Source organism: Lagopus muta, chromosome 7 (assembly GCF_023343835.1).
Source record: "Lagopus muta isolate bLagMut1 chromosome 7, bLagMut1 primary, whole genome shotgun sequence".
Lineage (NCBI taxonomy): Eukaryota > Metazoa > Chordata > Aves > Galliformes > Phasianidae > Lagopus > Lagopus muta.
Genome location: NC_064439.1, coordinates 9,188,252 through 9,212,343, shown reverse-complemented (window position 1 = coordinate 9,212,343; position 24,092 = coordinate 9,188,252). Strand labels below are relative to the sequence as shown.

At 37.4% G+C, this 24,092-nt stretch overlaps 1 protein-coding gene across 6 annotated transcripts in view; it reads left to right on the top strand.

Annotated features, from left to right (window-relative positions):
• Positions 1-24,092, top strand: part of PTPRN2 (protein tyrosine phosphatase receptor type N2) — a 617,090-nt gene that overhangs the window by 379,621 nt on the left and 213,377 nt on the right. For all 6 annotated transcript variants that reach the window (XM_048951018.1, XM_048951017.1, XM_048951019.1 and 3 more), the window contains exon 12: positions 10,580-10,644. In XM_048951018.1, coding sequence (XP_048806975.1) covers positions 10,580-10,644 — 65 coding nt within the window. The remainder of the gene's footprint in view (positions 1-10,579; positions 10,645-24,092) is intronic.

Below are 24,092 nucleotides of genomic sequence, written 5' to 3'. Positions count from 1 at the left end.
TTTGCGCAGGAACCACCTGCTTGCTCTGTGCTTGCACAGTACCATATACTCAAGGGTGCTGGCAATGAGAAGAATTTGCATATGATAGAATAATTTGCAATAATAAATACTTTGAGTATGGCTTCAGCAATCCTTTCTGTCTTTCTAGTGGGAGAAATAAAGTATTTAAAAGGACTCGTTCAGGTTTCAGGTGTTGAGTTTGTACTTTAGATAGCTACTGAACAAGTGCCAAAGTCTTCTGAGACTGGCAATAGGAACTGTAACCTTTCCCTTACAGCTGTCCCCACAGTCTGCAAGGTAACCATTCTTCATGCATGTAGGTCTTCTCTGTTAAATCCTTTTTCTCATCATTCTCATCAAATATGCACACCTGTCCTCACACATGCGTATGGAAGTTCTATAAGTGCACTTGGAACTCAGTCATTCCTGTAGAAGAACATCTTTAAAGAACATCTTTAAAAGAACATCCTTATTTTCCATTTCCTCATTCTTGGCAAAACATGATTTTATCATTTTTTAATGATGTGGTCAACGTTGGTACTCTTTTAAATACACTGAGCTTGTGTTGTGCAGGTTTCACTGAATCTGCTTTATTTTGCTGAATTCCTTTTTCAAATAAATTCTTTTAAGGATACTGAGGTAGCTTTCCAAATTTTCATTGTGAAAAATCTTATGAGAAACAATTGGCAAGTTGACATCATCCCTGTCCACTTCTACCTGAAAGCTTTATAGTAGCTCCTGTTACCAGTGGCTTCCGTGGTAATAAATATTTTCATTTTATTCCGAGGGCATGGCAAATAGATTTTGTTAGTGAATGACCTTGTGCATTAGCTGTGTTATTCATGATTTAGTGAACCAGTCAGTTGAAATATTGCTAATGTTTTCCCGACTCAGTCTTGTTACATTTGTGCCATGAGGATGACATTAAGTGTAGTTGCAGATGAATAACAAATAGCATGGCTTGTAGTTGTGTTTTGGATCATTAAAGAAATGAACCTAAAGGGTACTGTTTTATTAACAGTGGAAGTTGAGGAAATGACTGGAAAAAAAATGACAGTTATTGAATGTGTATTTATTAAAAATAGTGACAGTTTGGCATGCTGTGAATTAGTGGTAATGCCTCTTAAATTTTTCATATACCAATGCAAACATGCTACAACATCTGTCTAAAAATTTCAACAGATTTTAAGTAAGAATAAATCATGCATTTCAGGCTGTTTCCATGAGAAGTCTCTAGGTGATGTAAATAGGAGAAAGTACAACTTTTGTTGTACAACTTAACAATGATGAGACTTAATAGTTAGCAGCCAACCTGTGTAGCTCTAAGTATTACGTGTTGTAATATCAAAAAAGCTCAATGTACTTTCCAGGGGAGCCTTCAGACAGAGTGGATCCCTGCTCTAAGGGAGGAATGACTGTTCTCCATTTTCTTTTCCTGAATCCTTTCAGTTGTTTCCTATTGAAACATAATAGAAATGGTAAAAATGTAGTTGGTCAGCTGCTGGAAGGGCGGTGTAGTCCTTTCCCTCCTCTTAGTAACACATCATCCATTTCAGTGAAAACACACATACATAGAATCGGAACGATAGAATAGCCTGGGTTGAAAAGGATCACAATGCTCATCCAGTTTCAACCTCCTGCTACGTGCAGGGTCATCATTCACCAGACCAGGCTGCCCAGAGCCACATCCAGCCTGGCCTTGAATGCCTCCAGGGATGGGGCATCCACAGCCTCCTTGGGCAACCTGTTCCTGTGTCACCATCCTCTGTGTGAAAAACTTCCTCCTAATATCTAACTTAACCCCACCAGTGTTAGTTTAAAACCGTTACCCCTTTTCCTATCTCTATCTACCCTTGTAAACAGTTGTAAAAACAGCCAGTGACTATGTTGGGACTGGATCTGTTGACAAAGTTTGTACAACCTAAACAGCTCCGCCACCTCCAATTCTTTGTCTTTGAAGCACAAAACTCCACATAGATAGAGACAAACTCTCTCCTTCTTCAGTTGGTCAATATTCCTTTCATTTTTTATTCAGCTAAAAATCATATCATTTATCCCTAGGAATTAAAATAAAACAAAACAAAACAAAACAAAAAAAACCTCCTTGGGCAGCCTGTTCCAGTGCGTCACCACCCTCTGTGTGAAAAACTTCCTCCTAATATCTAACCTAAACACCTTCTGTCTTAGTTTAAAACCATTCCCTCTTTTCCTATCTCTATCCACCCTCGTAAAAGGTTGTTCTCCCTCATTTAGAGTACAAATAACTATTACCTTATTTTCTATGAAACTATAAACATCACCTGTACCAGCTTCTGAAACACTTCTGTTTTTTTCTCCTAGCCCCAATTAGTATTTTTAGAAAAGAGAGAACATGAGAGAGAATTATTTTAGATATTACTCTTCCTGGGCTGGAAGTAAGTAAATATATTTGTTTCGATTACATAGAGTTGACCATAGAAGCTCCTAATTTTTTCCACTTCTTCTAAAATGCTAAAAGGACAAGGGACTGATCTTACATAGCTGTTTGTATTTGAACTCTTATATGAAAACAGTAAAACAGAGAAGGGAGATGCAGTGGATATCCTGAGGGACTAAAATGAGGAATATGGAAAGAGAGAACATACAAACAGAAGCAAAAAGCGGATATGGAACTCCAGAATATTTAGCTAACCTTGAAAAGCTGACTGCAATTATCTATTTTCATATTTTAGTAGTATTTTATCAGAAGAAAATGAAACCAATCTGTCAAAATCTTAAGTATAAATGAAACAGAAAAACTGTTCTACAATTATATTCCATGATCCTGTTTGTTTAAAAGGAAAGAGAAGAAACTGTGGTTTTAAGCTCATGTGAAGCTCCTTCAGTGTTGTGAAGGTGAGAAGGCAAAGCCTTCCCCACACTGAGAATGGCTGAGAGAAATCCAGATGGTCCTTCTTACTCTACATCCCATGGGACCACGAATCTTGCCTTCTAATTTGTAAAAATTAAGACTGAACATATGATGGTGAAGTTCAATGTTAAGCTGACTGGGACTGACAAAAAATACAATTAAAAAGTTAGTCTAGACATTAGCAATCAGCCCAGAAAGGAGTTTGCTGAGAAAAATTGTCTCCTCATGCTGCAGTTCTCTACTTGAGTGTATTCTACTTGGGCTTCTGCTCAGCTTGCTGCAGGTTGTTCTACCTCAATTACTTTTATGGGGCTGAAATGTGTCAAGGAATTTTTATCTGAAGAAAAGTTGATATGAAGAGTGGAGTAACACTTCTTTTCATCCATTTCTGCTAGCATTGGCTGAATAGGTACATCTTTAGCTATAAATATTAGATAAGTGTTTTAAGTTTGCAAGCAAATTGTTACACATACATGTGCCATACAGAGCATAAAGAAATGTACAGGATTGAATTATTACAACTGCAGTGGTTAGCAGTATTAAAAAGTTAATAAGTCAGTGAGGTATATTCTCAATTGTAAAACATACACAACTAAAGCATGGCTATTTTTCATTATCAGTACTCAGTTCTCTGCAGTTGATGGACATGGACTTCCTTAAATGATTTAGGAAAATAGTTTTGAAAATGAGTTTCTGAAGCTCTGCAAGAAAGTATTAAGAACCAATAAATGGTTTTCATTCCTACAGTTCTAATTTATATAAAGTAGTGTTGTTCATATTTCCAGGATTGAACCATCACATTGACACTGCACCTAAAAAATTCCTCTCCGTAGCTGTGGTGTTGTTTTTAGGAGTGTTTTACTGCTGAAGTATTTTGGAGCTTATATATATATTTCTTTGCCTGTGGAAAAATATCTCATATGACCATATATATTCATCATATGTGTTTATATATGATGAGGAAATGATGCCTATCTCAAGATGGGATAATTCGATCTCTGACAATACGTTTGCTCTTGCCTAACACGTGAGCCTCAACTGACGTTTTAATTGAGACAAGCAATGTTCATAGGGAGGGATCCTACTATTAACATAAATCCTCCAGAGAAATGCAAAAATGTTATCTAATATATTCCACACTCCTTTGCTACAATTTAAATATCATATTTTAAAATAGCATTGTGCTGATTTTAAAGGACAGTTAGGAGAAATACAATTGAGCAGCTATTTATTAAGTCAGTAAAAATAAATCAATACAAGCAGTCAGGCAGAAAGAATATGCTTAAAATATGTGTGTCTAATCTATGCAAACAGCGAGCCGTGAGAGGTCTTGATGTATCAGATGCTTGCAGCCCTATCCTTCAACATTTTCTGACTGTGGGATTTCGGGGGCATGAGAGGTAAATGTTTTAGAGAAGGGAAAGCGATTTCAGTTTAGTGAATGAGATTTTTAAAATATACAACTTTTAGATTCTCTGGTATGGGCCAGTTTTTCTCTTACGCAGTGCTGCTATTTGCCTGACAAATTGCTTATTTCTTGTGCATTTTTAACAGAATTGAAGAGAATCAGAGATGGAAAGTCCTTGATTGTGTACATGTATATTTGGCTGTCTTGTACCAAAATCTGTGAAAATCCAAAGGGGCACAGCGAGTATGGCCTGAATTTCCATCTGCTAGTCTTACTAGCTAGAGAGGGTTGTAAATGATGTGTGCCCTGAAAATCGCTAGAGATGCAAACGATATTTTAAATTATTCCAGACAGCAAGGTACTGTATCTGAGCAGATTGAAAGCTGAAATGTTGATACCAGAAATTAAATTAACGCACGTGAGATTGAAACAATATCTAATTAAAATCATTTGAAAAATGACTTGAAAATTGAATATGACATAATATTTAGCAAGCTGTCACTAGTACAGATATGTCGCTTTGACTTCTCTGCAACCATTTTCAATCCAGGCCTGGCTGCCAGTTAACTAGAAATTACGCATGAAGCTACAATCTCTCTTCATCACCCACTGGCGAGTGGGAGACAAAATGCCTTTTACCCTGCAGTCTGTATACTTTCCCTTCACTAAATTGTAAAATTGAGTGGAGGGAACTTTCCTTGCATGTGGCTTCTGGAGTTAGTAATTTTTGTTTCAAGCTGGAGCACTTTGGATGCTTGTGTTGTGTTTTGTGACTTATTTACCTGCCGCCCAGTACTACTCCTGCTTGGGCGGAGGAGTTACAGATTCACAGGCTGCATTCCCTGGAAGGAGTGCCGAGAGGAATTCAGAGATGTGTACTGAAGGGAAAGAGGTTTTATCTTGTATTCCAGAAAGTCTACTCTTCTGAACATGGCTATACTTAAGTATCTAATTCCAAGTTCATTAAAATGTGTTTTGATTATTTCTAGCAAAGCCAAGTGCACAAGGTTGGAAAGCCTGTATTACATATCCACATACTCCAATATTCTGAAAGACCTAGACAGTGCTGAGCTGTCTCTCTGAGATGTTTTTTCTCTGCTCTGTGACTACCTCAGCAGTTTCAGGATGTGCAAGAACAGGTTTACTCTAAAAATTCTCAGCAGAGAGAGGGCCCAAACGTTATGGGAATCCATTTTCATTGAATTACAAGAGACAAAGATTTTTGTATGTGCTGTGTATGTATGCCACCCATGTGCAACCATAAAGGCAGTCTTTCTGGTTCATCCTATAAAGAAACCTTCCATACAATCCAAAGCATTTGATAGAAATAAATGCAATGTTTGCTTGTGTTAGATTTGTGAAATCTGTTAAAAAATTAAAAGCATAATAAATACCATTTCTCTGGATCTCCCTTCCTCCGTTTCCCTTTACTTTCTTCAAAGACAGGAAAATAGATGAAATTCTTCTGAATTTATCTTTGTGAAAGGGGCTTTGCAACAAACAATTGTGAAGAGAATCATTGGTGTAGAATTCATTGGACGGTAAATCTGAATTAATTGCCTTCCATCGTTTTATTGACTGGAGGTTCAGTCAATATCGTTAGTGAGTCCAGGGCATGAATTGACTCATTCTGAAATGGGCATGTAATGGAGGTCAGGGGAATCATATAGCTGTAAATACTGTTGTCTTCTGTGTTTAATTAGATAAAACACACCCTCAAAGTCAGATACATAGCAGAAAAATAAGGTTTCCTTGTGAGTGATACCATCTTCTGACAAATACTTTCCATATTTAGGGTGGTTTCTTCCATGGAGGGGGTAAATCCTGCAGCACTTGTACCAGTGTATACATGTGCTCCCATGAGTATTTTGGAGGGCATGGTTATGCTTGGTAACCTCCTTTACATCAAACCTTTGTGAACCACTTGTTTCTCAGGGCTTCCTTCTTCCAGAAGGGTTACAATGAGACTGAAGTTCTACCTGTAACTTGTTTCTCCTAATAACCAGTGAGCTGAGGTCAAACCTGCCGACTGCAAAACTAAGCAGTCAAATTCCTGACTATGCCACTGGCAGATAACTTTGCTGAAGGAAATAAATGTTAGCCCTTGGGAAACACGTCAGACTTCCCTCTGGTTGGTGAAGACTGAGAATAGTGACAGTCGCTACCCTGACACACTCAGTAACACCCTCATCGTGCTCCCTAATAGAGCAAAGCCATTAAGTTGTCCCCATTGTAATTTAGATCACAGAAGAGACTTCCACAGATTCTTTCAGGTTAAAATAACTGGTATACAGAGAGAAGGCAAAATTATTCCACTGTAGCTACGTGCTTAATTATATGGGATACTGCATAAATTGTCAAGTGCAAAGAATTATTCTGATAAATTAAAATACTAATTAAATAGGCTATTGCAGAATTTTGAGAACATTATAGGGCTCTGCTTCTCCAGGTAATTTGCATATCCTTCATCTAGTGAATTTAATTTAAAAGCTTCCTTTTTGTGTGTTTGGAGGCTCTTTTTGTTTCAGTGGGAGATTAAAAAATGGGATTTGTACATTGCAAATGGAATTGGTTTTATTTGTTTATTTATTTGAGAGGGTTTTTTTTTTCTTCTTCTTTTTTCTTTTTTTTTTTTTTTTGAGTAGCTGTTTTTTCTATCATAGAATGGCTTGGATTCAAGGGACCTTAAAGATCATCTACTTCTAATGTCTCTGCCATTGGCAGAGTTGCCACCTATTACATGAGGTTGCCCAGACTCCATCCAACTCCATTGGGCCCCTCCAGGGATGGGGCATCCACAGCTTCTCTGGGCAAACTATGCCACTGCCTCACTGCGTCGTACTTAAAAACTTTTTCTAACCTAAATCTATAATCTTTAAGTTTAAAAGGTCCTACCACTATCTTCCTGTTAAATAGTCTCCAGCTTTTCTTTAGGTACTGGAAGGCTACTATAAGGTGTCCCCAAAGCCTTATCTTCTCCAGACCTATGACCATCTTCATGGCCCTCCTCTGGACCCTCTCCAGCAGCTCTAGGTCTTTCTTGTCCTGTGGCTTCTGATTTAGATGCAGTATTCCATACGGGACCTCACGAGGGCAGAGTAGAGGAAAACAATCACCTACCTCACCCTGCTGGCCACCTCTTCTGATGCAGTCCAGGATACAATTGGCCTTCCAGGACACACTGCTGTCCTGCATCAAGCTTTTTCATGCACTAGAACTCCTGACTCCTTTTCCTCAGAGCTGCTCTCAGTGAGTTCTCCCAGTCTGTTCCTTATTCACCATATAGTCCATCCTTCAAATCTATACCTCCCCAGTATAGAAATAACAATATGGTGTGGGACCATGAGCCTTCCAGGACTCCAGGTAGATTATATCTGTTGGCCTTCCCTTTTTGGCTATTGTAATCAATCCATCATAGAAGGACACTAGATTGGATTATGGCTTTTTGCTGATAAGTTTGTGAGTCCTTCATTAGTATTTCAGAACATTAAGCCAAAGCTGAAAACAAATCAACTTTGTGCAACTTACCGCGTTACACAAAATTATTATTTCTAGTCCATAAATTCTGCATCAGAAATATTATCTGCTGAATATTTCTACTGTGGTGAAAACTAGTAGGTAGCACAGTAAAATACTCTTTAAAATGTTGGCCAGTTTTCAAGGAACTGAATTTATTTTCCCACCACTTTTTCCTCATGTAACTATAGCGTATTGACATTCTTAACTACAATTATAGATAGAAAGAGTTAAGAAGTTATATCATGTTCAATAACTTCAAGCAGTTTCTTGATATGTGGTTGATGCTATAAGCTTGGCACCATTGTTTTTGACTGAATTTTTGACTTTCCTAAACTGTGGAGTTCAAGAGTAGTTAAAATATGCTCCTGCTACACACTGGGAGTGAAGATGCTGGGGATGTTTGGCTGTGTCTCTCTCTGTGGTCTGACAGTTCCTGAGCTTCAGCCTTTTTAGGTTCTGATTTGATCAGTAACACAGCATGCCTTCATGCCTCTCTATTTTGGCAAGGTTTAGGTTAGAACAGTTGTCAGAGCTGTCCTTTTTCTTTTAGCCAATATCAAGAGGGAAGGGTGTGTTAAGTATGCCTTATGTATATATATCTCAAAGCTTCAAAAACTAAAGTTTGCAGGAAGTCTATAAAGAAGAGAGTGGTCAAATATGTAGCAGTGAATACAAAATTCAGTGATTCAGCAGACCACATATTTCCTGTTAACTTTTCTTGCAATATAAAAGTACGTAGTAGGATTTAGCCTTTTGTTTACTTGTACCTCATTTATTTTACAGATACTCTGCTGCACAGCTGTATTTGCCCCAAGTTACCAAAGAATCATTTGGTGCAGTTTTTCTGAAGGAGGCCATAGGGTTTCCAGTTCTTTTAATCTTTTAAATTTTTGCATTTGATAGAAATGTCTTTAATGTATGTGCTGAGCTTGATTCTATCAATGTGCTAGCAGGGCACAATCCAAAAGGGAAAACATCATTGTGGCAAATTATCTGCCATCCATAAAGCAACACAATCCAGAGTCCATCTCAAGGCTGAAAATCAAGCTTGTTTGCAAAGGTTTACTTTTTGGAAATTCATACTGTACAACTTATATAATATAGTCTCAAATCCTGTGATCCAGCCAAACCATCCTTGTGCAGTTGCAATGACTGAGTGTAATAAACACATACATTGTTAATGTGTGAAGCATGGTCTAAGTAGTATGTATGTGAGTATTGTGTGTGTTTTTTAGGCAGTGATCCAGCAAACCACATGTTTGTGCTAGGGATTCTGTGTTCTCATCAGCAAAACAGCTGGGTCTAAAAGATGGACTGAGCTTTCCTCTCTATTTGCATCATGCACAATATTAATATCTTGCTGGAGGTAGAAAAATTTCTCTGTATTGGATTTGCTTACATTTTTACTTTTTGAGTCTTTGCACATACAAATACTTAGAAAAATAATTCAGCGTTTTGGATATATGAGGTGAAAATGAGCCCTAATGATACAACTCACCTCTGAAATAAACGTGAGTCATTTATGTTCTACTTTGGACAAACTAAAGGAAGCATCATCTCACAATAATATTGCTTCTAAGAAATGTCTGCTATGATGTGAATTGTTCTGAATGTTTCAAACAGATGCAATTAAATTGTATTTTTCCAAAATGTAGGAAAAATATATGAATTCTTTTCAGTATTTTTATGTAAATTTACTGTTTATAGTATGTTCTGGCACACTTCTTGTGCTTTCTGGTAGCAGTACTTCCTTCAGCTTTCTTAAATTGAGACGCTGAGTCTATCCCAATAGTCCTTGTAATCAGAGGAGAGAGGTGCCTCCTGATGTGTGTAAGCTGTGGGATGACTCAGTGTTAAATGTTCATATCTTCCCATTGACTGCAGAGAGAACCTAGATGACTCACTTGGATTAGATATTCAATGACTAGACATCCAAGTGAGAAGAGTTTAATAAGGCTGTAAGGTTTCATTTCTATTAATAAATAAAACAGGATGGGTGTCTGTTTTTTGGCCATGAATCCAACTGATACAGTATGCATCTGAATGGTTAACACCTTCATGCCCAAAACAAGGTGACCTTACCCTATACCCTCAGCTCTCATGATCTCATCCTTGATTAGTTTGGGCAATGCTAGTGCTCAAGTCCACGCAAAGGACATTTCTAGGTTATAAGTATAACCTAGTCTCAGTTATTACTACTCATATTTTGTTGGGGTTTTTTTACTGTTTTATTTCTGATTATTTTTGAGTGCTTTTAATGATCCAGAAACTGATAAATAGGAAAAAATCTCAATTTTAGAAAGGAAAATATTGTGCACTGCATCCTGATGTTTTGAGATAAACTATCTTCCCTGCTAGGTAAAACTGTAATTTATTCTGAAATATCATACATGGTGACAGTGCTGCTGCAGTGGCAAGATGCCACACTGCTCCTTGCTTCAAGAACGACAGTGGGAAGATTCTACCAAAGAGAACTTCCTAGACACACTGTGGATGTATTAAATGTGTCATGTTCTGTATACAAGAGAGCAAGAATTAGTTTGATTTTCTTTTTCACAGAAAAGTGAACAATTAATGGTGTATTTATGCATTCAAAACACTGAATAGCAGAGTGACTAGCAGGGAAAAATATTCCATAGATGGCAAAAGTCATGAATTTATTGATGGAGGATAGGAAGGGAGGCTGGTTACACTACATGTGCTGCAAAATTATGCACATTTCAGCTTTCCCATAACTCTTTCAATCTTGATTTTCCTTATAGCCATGAACAAAGAGAAGCTTGAAAAAACAACTGGGCTGAGAATTCTGCAGACTGGTGTGGGGGAGGTAAGTGGTTTGGAGGCATTTTACACTCTCAAAAACATTTTAATTGTTATTTTTTTGTTAGTTTGTTTTGGGAGGGGAGTTCTTCTGTTGTTGTTGTTGTTTGGTTTTAATGAAATCCTGGAGCTCATGAGCGTTCGTGAGCTACCAGTCTGGTAGTGCTAAGGGCCTTTTTATGATACAGTTACATCTGTCAAAATACAATCTGCTGCACAAATAGCACTGTATCCCACAGAGAAAAAATACCATCCTTACGAATAAAGTGCAGCTGGCTTTAAGAAATGCAGTTTTTTGCTTTGTTGTATCACAGAAAGAAAATCCCCAAAGATGAGTGTAGCAACTGAAGTCATCATGCGCAGCGACTGAAGTCGTTGCATTATTCCCCTTAGTTTTGATGGAGTACTATCTTATCTAGATCAATGAAAGTTTAAATCTGGGGTAAAGAGTCTTTAGATGTTAGAGAGAATCTGTCAGTGAATGGCTTGCATATTTTGGATGTAACTCGAAGTATAAATAAAACATGTGTTTGTTATTATGGTGATATCACTAAGCAAAAGCTCCACTAAGCAGTTCATCATTTATTAATAAAGAGGATGCTATCTGCTAAGGACAGTGTATGAACTACAGTTGATTGCTAATTCTCGTGCTAATTTTGTGTACACAGCTATCTTTTTTTCCCTTTTCATTTAAGCAATTTTGCTAGTGGTGAATACTTGCACAGCTAGACAAATAACTTTTTCTATTTCTAAATTCTAAAATTCTAATTCTAATTCTAAAAACTTTTATAATTTTAATTATTTTTTTTTTAATACTGATTTTCGTTTTTATAACATTTCTGGGTTTTATCAGCTCATGCCTAAAAACTTACCTTGCCATGATTTTTGAGGTTCTTTGCATAACTTTATTCACATTATTACAAGTTCTGGTCCTGAAGAGGTATCAGCAGTGGTGCTCGGTGAGATTCTCGGGGTCAAAGCTGCAGGAATTTGATATTTGATAAAAACATAGGTAACAACATCAGAAAGTGAAAGCCAGCATCTCTCCTTCACTGACTCGGATTTAATTAGTTGAGATTTTCAGGGATGTGTAAACTCAAAAGCTGTGAGGGGTACCCTGCAGGAGGAATGTGCACCTCAGGCTGCGTCCTGACTTCAGGCCAGAGGAAGGCTTGTGTTTGTGCTATCCCCAGGACTTCTTTTCTTGAAAATAACAGGAGAAGCAGGACTGGCATACACTGTGGCAGCCACATGCAGGACAAGTTTTTACTCAGAATTCAACAGTAATCTGCATGCCAATGGAATATCTCCATGTATTTTACCCAGTTCCAATAAGTGAATGAATTCCAGCTGGCTTCAAGGTCAGCTGGAAAAGCAAAATCACCAGTTTCCGTTCAGCCTACTTCTCTTCAAGCGCTTACTGTTAAATAAATTGTTATCTTACATGTGGACAAAGAAAGTACTTCTGGATGTTTGAAATACAAGACATTGTCCCCTGCCAAATACACCCTTGGTCCATGTTGTAATAATAAGGTTGCTGTAACTACAGTAGTCTAAGTATGTAGTGGAGCCATAGCCTCAAGGAGTTCCTATATGTTTTTAAGGCCAGCTAATAGAACTAGGACAAATGGACAAGTTCTTCTGCTTGAGATCTCATCTGATTCTTGAGCGTGGGTTAATAAAAGTCATCACTCTTGACTGTAGACCTCATCTCTTGTATATTTGGGCTATCATAATGAAAAATGAATGGTGATACTATGTGGCTTAACAAAGACTTTCACAGAAGCTTGTGTTGTACACTCTGCCAAATACGTATTTTGATAGGGCCAAAAAAGTGAAAATGAATTAACCAAAGGGAAGAAGATATTTGAGGCCTAATATATTCCAGGTTACATTTGAGATATGGTGATAAGCAGTGAAATATCCCAGTGGATTGGAACATTCAGGTGCTGGATGAACATTTATTTAGCTGCTTACTTATTTCTTTTGTTATGAATTCTCCCAGCTCTGTATATTCCTGTTTGTTAGACTTTTCAGCCATGATTGTGTACATAATTAGTACAATTCTGCAGTCTCACCTACATGAAAAATAATGGGATGCAATAACCAAGTTGTTTCTTTGTTGACAGAGTATGAAATTTAGCTTGTTTTCGGTTAAACCTAACTTTGTTAATCTGCTTCTGCTGTTCGTTCTTGATTCACCCTATGGATCATGATGCTCAAAAGTACTTAGAATAAACTTTGGTTTCAGAATGAGAAATGGCCTTTTTGTTTGCAAGTAGGTCAGATTCATGACAAAATTAATGGATATAAAACCTTCACTTGCGGGACTGTAAAATAAAAGGAATTGATTTTATATAGCGTTTCATATCTGAAATAACTCAGAGAAAAATAGTTGTGATCCTGGTGGCAAATGGAACAGCTGTGTAAACAAATGCAGGAACAGTTCTAAAGCTCAGCTAAAGTTCATGTGTTCCTCTGGATTCCTCTGGACAATGGAGTCTGTTTTAGGCCTTGGTCTATGATTAACAGGATTTGTGCCACAGTGAGAAATGTGCAGACACTGGGCATTGGGTTTGGTGGAAGGAAACTTTCACTTCTGTGCAGAAAAGAAATGCCTCTCAGAGCTCCTCTGTCTCTCCCCCCTCCTCCCCTCTCTTTAAAGAAAAGCATTTCATAAGCAACAACACTACAGTCACAGTCCCTGGAGGTGTTCAAGAACTGTGCAGATGTGGCACCAAGGGACATGGTTAGTGGGCATGGTGGGGATGGGGGGTATGGCTGGACTAGCTGATCTTAGTGGTCTTTTCCGGCCTTAAATATTCTGTGATTCTGTGATCATCATACACAAGATTTACATAGCTTCAGTGAGTCTTTTTAATGCAGCTGAAGTTAGCTGCATCGTGTCAATTTAGAGTAGGTTCTGGCTCTTCTTCAGCAGAATTAAAAATGAGTCCCTTATCTGTAGGAAAAGCTGTTCACATGTCAAAATGTTGGCTTAAAAACTCTGTGCATTCTATTATAAGGTTTGAGTGATATATATATTTCTATATATTTCTTCCTCCTTGGAGATCTTCAAAAGCCATCTGGATGTGGTCCTGGGCAACCTGTTCTACATCGCCTTGCTTGAGCAGAGAATAGACCCAGAGGTCCCTTTCAACCTCATCTACTGTGTGATTCTATGATATAGAGCAGAGCATTGGTTGGAAATTAGTGTAGGTAAGCAGAGCTTTTAGGTCATTGTGGAACAACAGACTCACTGCTGTTTGTGCAGTAAGTCTGCTTCAGCATCTAACACTTGCTGGTAGAATATTTAGTGTTCTAGGGATCCGAAGAGTTAGACTGAAATTTGATATACTGTGTATCACTCTTAAAGAGCTAATTATTTTGTCACCCAACTCATTTGTATGATGGCTGTTACACCAGAAAATCAGGAATAACTGCTGTAGAGAAAAACAGCCCTGATGAAGAAGTACTGCAGAAGTATGCATGTTAGCTAGTACTAACTAACTCTGACATTGTATTTGCTGAGACATTTATTATCTATTTGGAATTTACCAACACCTGTAGCAACTCTGAAACTTCTACATGGTAGCCTTGCAACGTTTGAGTCATTGTCATGTGTGATGTCTATGCTTCATGAATTCATTATGAGCTTCTCACACTTTCCTGCTTATTCAGGTAAGATGAAGCTGATTTTAAAGTATTTTCTTTAGATCTTTCCCACACAGAGTAAATCTCTGCAACCCTAAGTTCACCTTCAGGTGTTCAAGCACCTCCTATAGTTAGTGCATGTAAGACTGTGAATGTAAATGTAGAATGCATGTGTATGCATCACCATAAGAGGCATGGTACTGGTAAAAAGAAATTAACCACAGGACCTGTAACGCCATTCTCCTATCTCCCAAATTAGAATCATTGAATCATAGAATCATTTAAAATCATTTAAAATTTAAAAAGTTGAAAATGGTTGAAAATACCCACAAGATCTCAGGGAGATCATTCAGTCCATGGTCACGTGGATGAAGAACTTCTTTACCAGAGCACAGCTCTGCTCGATTCCTACTGAGCTCGGGATTCATCAAGGTTGGGATTCCCAGTCCTTTGCTGATGTCACTTCAGGGGGTAAGCTGGAATTACTTCTAAATCCTTCAGGAATGTAATTACTTCACTTTCTTTAGGCACTTTAATTATCACAAAAGATAAGTATTTTTCAGTTTGATGCCACTCTGAGTTTGACTGTGACCAAACTTTCTGTTCAAGGCCAGTTCCAGTTCAAGAAAATTTCTAGTAATGGTTCAAGTACATGGGCTAATAACTACTTAAGACCTCTTTTGGCTTTTTCAAGACAATTTCAAAATAACAAGTCAGGGGTTCCATTGCTCAAGAAAGTGTAATAATTGAAATCAGTTTACTGGGCTAGGAGTCTGTCATTTGAATAATGAATTATTTGCATTAAGGCCTAAAATAAACTAAGGAGATGGCACTGTCTCTGTCTTGAACCAGTAGAACAGGACCCATGATGTAATACATTATTTTAAATGAACACAAAATACACTCATCATTGGAAATAAAAATGTCTTTGTAGAATACAAGTCATATTTCTCGTATTATGACTGATGTAGGAATTAGAATATTTTTCTAAACCAAGTGGAAGTAGCCCAAAATATATGTAGAAATGAAGACTATCTCTACAGATGTTCTAAAATAGAGATGTTTTGATGTTTCAGAACATTTTCACTTATAGATATTTTGATAGATCTAAAATTACGTTGATCTTACATAAGATTCGTCTTACACTGAATGCACTCTGCACATGAAAACTTTGCTTTATGGAATGTAACCTTAAGGCTCTATAGACAAAAGGAAAAAATTATAATTAAATGAAAAACTGTAAGTCGCACTATCTTAGAAATATTCTTGGTGAATACACAGGAAGAGTTATTTTATTCTTCACCCCTCCCCAGTTATAGATTCTCTGTCACCCTTAAAAAGTCATAGATTATGTATTAAATAGAATGTTAATAATATGCAGCTTTTATGGAGTGTTACTGACAGTGAATAATATTACTATTGCAGTTTAGTGAATATACATGTATAGTAAAGTGATACTAATCAGAAGTTCAATATAGTTCTATAAAGCAGCATTTAAAAATAATGCTTCAGGGGCTTTAAGGAATAAAGCTAAACAGAACATTAAATTTCTCCAAAGAGAATGATGGAGATCTATGATTCATTTATATAAGATCTTGTATGTTTTTGCAAAATGCATTTTAACTAATATTTAGAGATAATGTTAATGCTATTTATTAACTATTCATTATGGTACATAGCCCACTAGAGGGCTGCTTTTCAAACAAATTGCATTCGGAGTATTAATAAGCAGCAAAATAAAAACAAAACAAAACAAAAAAAGCATCACATATAAATATGCATCAAATGTATATATAGATAGTCATTATTTTGTTATATACCTTCTGTTACTTCATAATGTATGCAGAACACTCACAAACAGTATAAATCATGGCTCTAACTCTCCAAACATTTATCATGTGCTTAGCTTTACGTATATAGTCAGACTTCCCTTCTGATCTACTAGTAAGTTGAAATGCCTGTATGCCACTGAGACTGTCTGCTGTCACGTATCGCACCGACTCTGGCTGTGGAGGGGCAAAATTCCAATGTTTATCCCTTGTATTTGGTTTGAATATTGCATAGCAAAGGTATTTTGACATCTGAGTGACAGGTCACAGCGTCAGTTTGGAAATCAGGTGTCAGTAGTAATTTCTTTCCTTGTGCTCTGATTGTGACAACGCCCTCCACCTTCTTTGCAAATTTGCAAAGAACACGACAAGAAAATGAGGAGATTATAATGCTAAGAAAAATATAACAAACCCGATTTTCAGAGACAACTCTCAGTGCATATTGATTTATGTTTTCCTCCTGAAGTACTGTAAAAAGCACAAGTATTCAAGTGTCATGTTGGTTCATGAATTCCTTTACAGTAGCACTATGTGATTTAAAGGAGCAGGAGTGCCAAGTGATGTGACAGTTGCTATGGCAACTGCAGCAATTCAGTTTTTATTCAGTATCATGTAAAATGAAACAAGATCCTGTTTGCCTTGTGGCTTCAGGAACTTATGCATCCTACCAATGTCATTTCTTTTTGTTTCTTTTAACAGTTTCCTTTTAAAAATAGGGTGTTTGTTTTAAGGGTTTGTCTAGTTTTTAGGCCATCACACCACTGTTTTTAAAGCAGTGTTCCTTAAAAACCATTACAGAAAAGAGATTTAGATGCTAGCACTGAATACATGAGCAAACTGCAGAGTAACTCTGTTTAAACATCAATGTTATTATCTAACCTATGATTTGATGTCCTGCATTTGATGATTTGCATTCATAAAGAAAAGATGTAAGATCTTTACATAGAAAGCCGTGCTTGTTTGTAGTAGATATCTTACCGATTCATGAAATCCAGCATCCTCCCCCTACCAGCAGCTGGTTCTTTGTGACTCAAAGGGAAAAAAAAAATCATTGTTGTGATGGGATGGCTGGCGGAGCTGCACGTGAAGGTGAATTTCTGCTTGGCTGTCTGAGGTTTAGGTGATAGAGCTGATCAGGTATTTTGGGAAGAGAGATTCTGCCACCTCTCGAGCCTGGCGCTAGATCAGGACAGGAACATGTGGACTTTGAGCAATCTCAAACAGAGATTTTGTAATTGGTAAATGGAAGAGGTGGTGGATCCCATTCCCTAACCATCTCTCCAGCAATTCTAGAGAGTGGGCAGTCCTAGAGGGCAGGCAGTCCTAGAAGGCAGCAAAAGTCCCCCTCCAAGTCCAAAGTCTAAGCAAGCTTCAAGGATTAAATCATGTTTTCATCAGAATTAAAGTTCAAATTGCAGTTATTGGCACAGAGTTTTTTTCTAGACTCTAGAATCACAGTGCCATTTATGGTGTTTTCTCTTAATATCAGGCTGTAAAACTTAAGAAGCAATATCCTTTCTATGAAGACTGAAGCTCGGTAGCACATTCCCATTTGTTCTTCTCATTCCTCTTTTACCTTGAGTCTGTCACTACGTTTCTGCCCTTAGAGGCAGTGTTGCTGTAGTGTTGCTGTGCACGCATCACTTCAGCATCCTTCAAAATGCAAAGGTTTACGCAATGCACATATGACATAAACTGTAATCAGAATATTTTTTAAGAGGTGTAAGTATGAATGTAAGTATAAGGCATACTATTGTATTACTTCTGTAAAAACGAGATTCTGTTTCTATTTTTCATTTTTTTTCAGATAAAATAGCTTAAAGATTTAGTTAGGCAGATGTTTGTATTGCTTTGAACAAGCATAAGTTTTGGCTTTTTTGCATTTTGGCAGATATCATTGGCAGATAGAATTGTTGTGGTTTTTTTTCTTAGTGTTGCAAATTCACTGAATTTGTAACCCAGAGCTTCTGTAGAAACATTAAGCAATGTAATGGCTCGTGAGCTGCAGAACATCACAGGTCTTTTCTTTTTCTCTATGGCACAATCTCTTCTTGGCATTGCTAGATGTTAGGCACAGGCATTGAGGAGATAACTGACCCTTTATTGCTCTCTACTGCATTTCCAGCAAAATGCCCACATCAGTAAGAAACTGTGTGTGCCTATGTACTGCACACCAAGACCCGGACTGATAGGGTGTGAGCACGGCATTTTGGCATAGAATAAAACAACTTCTGGGTCAGCATGACTGCTTTTAGCACGATGAATAGATCTGTGATAGAACCATTTTTTCAATGTGAGCAGCAGATATCAAGTGCTTGAGAATCAGAACCTGTGACAAGGAAAAGGGACGTGATTCTGTGCTGTGGAAAAATGACCTGGTCCATTAATGCCTGAGGGTCACTGCGGCTGGCAGCAGAGTGAACTTCGCTCAGCAAAAGGATGTCATTCTGTGAACCATTTCTCCCTCCAGCTCTTTACCTTTTTGCAGGTAGAGCAATGGCTTCATTTTACGAACATCAGTGCTGTTTTTATGATCCTAATTTCACTTCATTGTTTATCTGTTAATTTACAGATCTTTACTCAGTGAATGCAAACAAATCCTGGTCCTCAAAGCTCCACTAATGCACAATGTTCAAATTTTAATTTGCAGTCTATTTTAGATTATGGTGATGAAAAACAATATTTAATCCCTTGTTAACACATGAATAAGCGGAAACTGTCATTTCCCACCAAACAATAACGGGATTATCTCAAGAACTGTCAGTTTATGTGAAAACATTATGTTGCCCAAATTTTCATAAAAATTAGCAATGGGTAATATTCAAGATCAGAGCAATGGAAAGAGGGAAATCTGCATTCATGGTAATAAATATTCATATTTGTCTGCTCAGGAGATGAAAATCTAATCAAGGGGCTATTGATGCGCTGGCTTTTTTTTTTCTTTTTTTTTTTTAAACCAAGATGTTTCATCTAAATTGGGTTTGATATGGAAATTAGTCTCACTCCAAGTCCTCCAGGCCATGAGCATGCTGGGATAATACTGGAGGTGTCCGGCACGTCAGATGTTGCTGCTGGCGTCTGCTTTTACAGACAACAAACACGATAAAATAAAATAAAAAATTGACAACATCTCAAGGGTCAACCTCCCAGCGGCTTAGGGTGTTGGATTGGTTTTTCCCCCTTAAACATTTTAATTTTATCCCAGTTAAATCCCCACTACTGCAGGGTTAAAACTGTGGGCATTTTTTTGCTTTTGTTGACAATTACCATAAATCAGAAGATGCTCTGCATGGAGCTTAATGAAATATGTATGATCTAAAAATGGGAAGAAGATAAGTGTGGTGTGTTGCTGTAGGGTTTTGTGTGCATATCTATGTATCTGTGCGTTCATATGCACCACCTGAAGAGCTCACCCTTCTGTCTATTTTGAGTGTTCTGTGCTGAATGGGAGAGTCCAGCAATTAACAGGTGGAGAACAAAATAGGCTCCTTACAGTAAAAAAGGTTTCACATGAATAAGATGTTTTACAGTTTACCCCAAAAGTCGAAAGAGAAAGTCGAGTGCTCTCTATGTCAGCTAATATATTCATTTAAAATACTTGTCGTTAAAATGTTCATTACAACGTATTTCTTGATACTATAGTTTTTGTCTACACTAGGACTAAAACATTCTCCTCCAGCATTGCCTTCAAACAGCAGTGTTTTTCTTGACATACTTCTTTCTATTTTTACTGTTATTCTACAAGTACAGATGGTGTTTTCCAGCGGTCTGAACAAGGAAACTCAGTAGTTGTACATAGTCTGTTGTCCTTCCTTGAATTTTCAGGGATTTTTATGACCTAGCTTTTAAAGGAAATATATCATTAATGTCCTGATCTTCCAAATAACTACACCTATCTGAGCACATCCTTTAGTAGGAGGGTGTTTTATCTTCTTAGGTCTACTGAGCAGAATTGTGGGTGCTGCTGGACACTGGCAGTATCTTCTAACTAATGATCATTCACTCTGTACGCACAGGTAAGGGATGACGCTGTCCTTTTAAAACTCCAAATGCTGTCAGTAAGTTTATTTAACTCCTGGAGACTTTGTGCTACATAAGATATGGGGTTTTTTTTAGATTTCGACCTGGACAGCAGTCATATCAATGGCATTCAGTTGTATTGCCTGAAGCAGGAGAAAGCAGAAAGGAAAGATAAGCAGGGACTGCTCTGAAAGAAAGGATATGCTTGCTGACCAGGGAAGGAGAACAGAAAATATAGATATTACTTGTTGGGGATGTTGCATCCTTTTATCTACACCAAATAGAAATAAGAAGATGTACTATTTTGGTATTCCAGTAATTGTGCAATAAATCATTGATAGGTAAGTATAAACAGCCTGTAGAGATTGGTTTGCATGTATTGGCAGACCTGATATCTTTTACTGTACAATCTGTGCTGGCATCTTTGTCCAAGATGTTTTTCAGAGACTTTATCTTCCTACTCAACTCCTTTGCCAAGCTTAAAGAAAAGAAAAAAAAAAAGAAATACATGTGGCATATATAGCTGATAGTTTTTTGGCAGCAAACAGGTATCTTGCACACAGGAGCTGGGTACTATAAGGTAGTTCAGTATTTCATGAGAAATCCTGAAAGAAAGACACCCTGATTATTTCTTGCTACATGCATTAGCAAGACATGGGTTTGAGAGTATTTAAATTCCCTTTTGTAACCCATTTGACCAGAGTGGTGCTCAAACCAGAGCTATCTTTTCTTCTCTTTGCCTTCTCTTTGCCTTTCCCCAAGACATTAAATTGGCTCTGTTAAGCTACTGTTGTCTTCTAGTGCAGACAGTCTGCATTACGATGGGGCAGTACTACTTGATTCAAGTTCTTTATTTGCTTCACTTTCTTACAGGCATTGCTACTAATGTTAATGCAAAAAAAATATATGCTTAATTATGGAGAGAACTGGGAATGCTTCATATGCAACAAGTAACTTTGGGTACAGTAGATGAATATTCAGGGTAAAAGATCTAATCCATTATAGTAGCTTCTATTGCAGTTTGTCTCCAGTAGAGACGATGATTGTGTTGTATTGGTTAGAAAAATACTAAGCAACAATACATCTCAATGTAGCATCTGAAGAAAAGCAATGCAGTACTACTTGTGAGCAATATATACAGCACTGAGTATCACACCAGTAACCTCTACAACCTATTGTAGCTACTTAAGGTACTTAGTAGTGAATACAGACCTCCACAATCAAAGGAGAGACATCAAGTGCTCCACAGCCCTCAGCTTGGGATACAGATCCCTTTTCTATGCTGCTTCATACTGACTGTTGAAGTAGCACAGACAGTTTAAAGATGGATGCTCTGATTTTCCCCACAAAAATACCATGCATACAGATTTCATTCTGTACCAAACTGATATTTCTCTGCACAATTCATTTAATTGAAGAAAAAAAAAATCTGAGTTGCTTTGGTTTAGAGGGCCATTATGGTAATGCTTTCTAGGCAGGATTAGGAGCATACTGGGTGTGTTCTCACACTGACAGGAAAGCCCTGCCTTTGAGTGATCACACGTAATCGCTCAAAAAGTCTAGAAAAGAAAGGGAATAAACATTGTCACTTTTCTTGTTTTAGAAATAATTATCTGAGTTATAAAGATATGAAGTGAAAATTGCCCAAACTTAAAAACAAGTCTGTGAGAAATACCAAAGCCCAAACCAGTGCCTGAACCAGACACTTACCTTCCCTGGCCATTAGTATGCAATTCCAGGAGCATCAGGAAGAAAGCTTATCTTCATACTTGACTTAACAAAATGTTTTAATAATCCTAGCTGTGAAATGCTAGGAGCTGATCTTTGATTTTACAATAAGAGACAAAGTGGCTGCAGTGCAGTATGGTATGTAAATTATATGCAAAGTGTATTGGTATGCAAATTTGAATGCTAAAAGGAAAATCATTCTTCTTTAAACCGGAGGGTTCTTTGACTATGGAAGCCAAAATCTTTGTTAAAAAACAAATTGGCAGGATTTCATTACATTTTTAAACATATTTGTCTCTTATTGCAAAATAATTTCAAATCTTTTCTAAACATTCTCAATTTCTTTGCTGATACCAAGTGTCCCAGCTTGAGCAGTGTGGTTGGGCCAGATGACCTGCAGTAGTCTCTTCCAACATTAACCATGCTGTTATTCTGTGATTCTGAGAAGAAAACAAAAAATGACAGAAGTCTGTTGGATAACTGGATAACATCTAAAGAGGATACCAAACAAAACAAAAAAAAAGAAAGAAAGAAAAAAAGAACAAAAACAGGAAAAAAGAAATGTATTAATGTGTGAAGTTTTGAACTGTTAATATATGTCTTTAATATATATTGGTATTTCTTTTCAGTAGTCAGGGGATATTCGAGTGTAGTTCATGAACTCATTGGTCAGTAACATCCACATTGATTAATGCCATATTGTACTTGCTGTTTAGAATCCAGTAGACAGCAAAATGTTCATTGGTATATTGCCATAGTGACCTTTGGAAACATCAGTGGGCTGATATAGAGTATTTCAGGAACAGGTAATATTCTTAGAGCATGACAAGATACAACTAAATGTTTCTCTGGTTGTCCAATTACAGAATGTGGCTATTAAGCATATTTTGTTAGCTGAGACAAGAGAAAATAGAAGAGTAGTAGCTGTGGCTGCTGTCTTTTCTCTGTCTTTGGTTGTATTTTTTTTTTCATTTTCTTTTGATTTTTTTTGTTGTTTTTTTTGAGCTTTGTTTTCTGCCAGACCAATAGCCTATGGCAATGGGCTGGGGAAGTGAAACTTTTGCTAAGATTAGGGAATGTGTGGAAAACAATGTGTGAAATTCTGATTTGACAAGGATGAACAGACTGGTGAGGGCATGGAGACATTTTGTGAAGTGAAGCTATTTGTGCCCAGTGTGTCTGGAAAAAACCCTATAACAATGGAAGTGGAAAAAGATCCCAGTCAGGAGACAATACACTGCTGTTCTTGTCAGTGAATGAAGGAGGTGTGGAGTCTATTCTGCCTTTTTCAATTACTGGCAGATTATATTAATTTATGGGAGTGGAGTGGTGTGTGTGTTGTGCTCTGGGGTGATTATCCTTGCGAGACTGTAAGTTCAACAGTTGTCATGCAATTTGGAGCTGCAGACTGGCAATTTTCGTAATTGAATCTCAGGAAATAAACAAAATATGGCAACTTGATACATTTCAAGCAATTAAATTTCTGCTTTATCCTGGGGTCTCCCAGATTTGCTCAGACAAATTTTCTCACTGATTGGTAATGTGAATAACCTCCAGAAAATGGAGGAAGGCAGACACTTTTATGTATACAGTAGCACAGTGCTGTATTGTATTGGCACCTAGCCTTGAATTAAAATAAAACATAGTCTTAGGAATATGCCATCAGACCACACATCAGGAGAGCAGACTTAGAAAAAAATTGTATCAGCTATGGTTTTCTTGGCTCAGGGGATGTGATACATCAGTTATTTGCAATGTAGTAGTTTTGCTGTCCTGCTCAATTCATTCAGGCTGTAAGGTTTTCTGAGTAAGGTCTCTTCCATGTTGCTTGCCCAATGTCCATATCTTTATTATTAATTACTATTAATTACTACTGTGTGTAGCTCCAGGGAACTGCCAAACTGGCTCCCCTCATGCTAAAGACTTGATGGATAAGTAATAAATACTTAGAGTTTTGCTGGGTTGTTTTCCTGAGAGAAGGTGAATGATAAATTCAAGTTATTTCTTCAGTACAATTCTGTTCATTTGCAGAAACTGCTCTCCATATCTGTTTCACAGGGCATTGGAGGACATGCAGTCGCAGGTACCCAGTTTCCAGTCTCTCAAGTTCACAAGAATAGCTCTGACTTTTTCCAGAGCATTGAAAACAGCGTAAATATGAGCCAAGAGAGGCTCGCAGATTCCAACACTTTTTCCAGTAAGATGTGAGCCCATTGATTAGAAA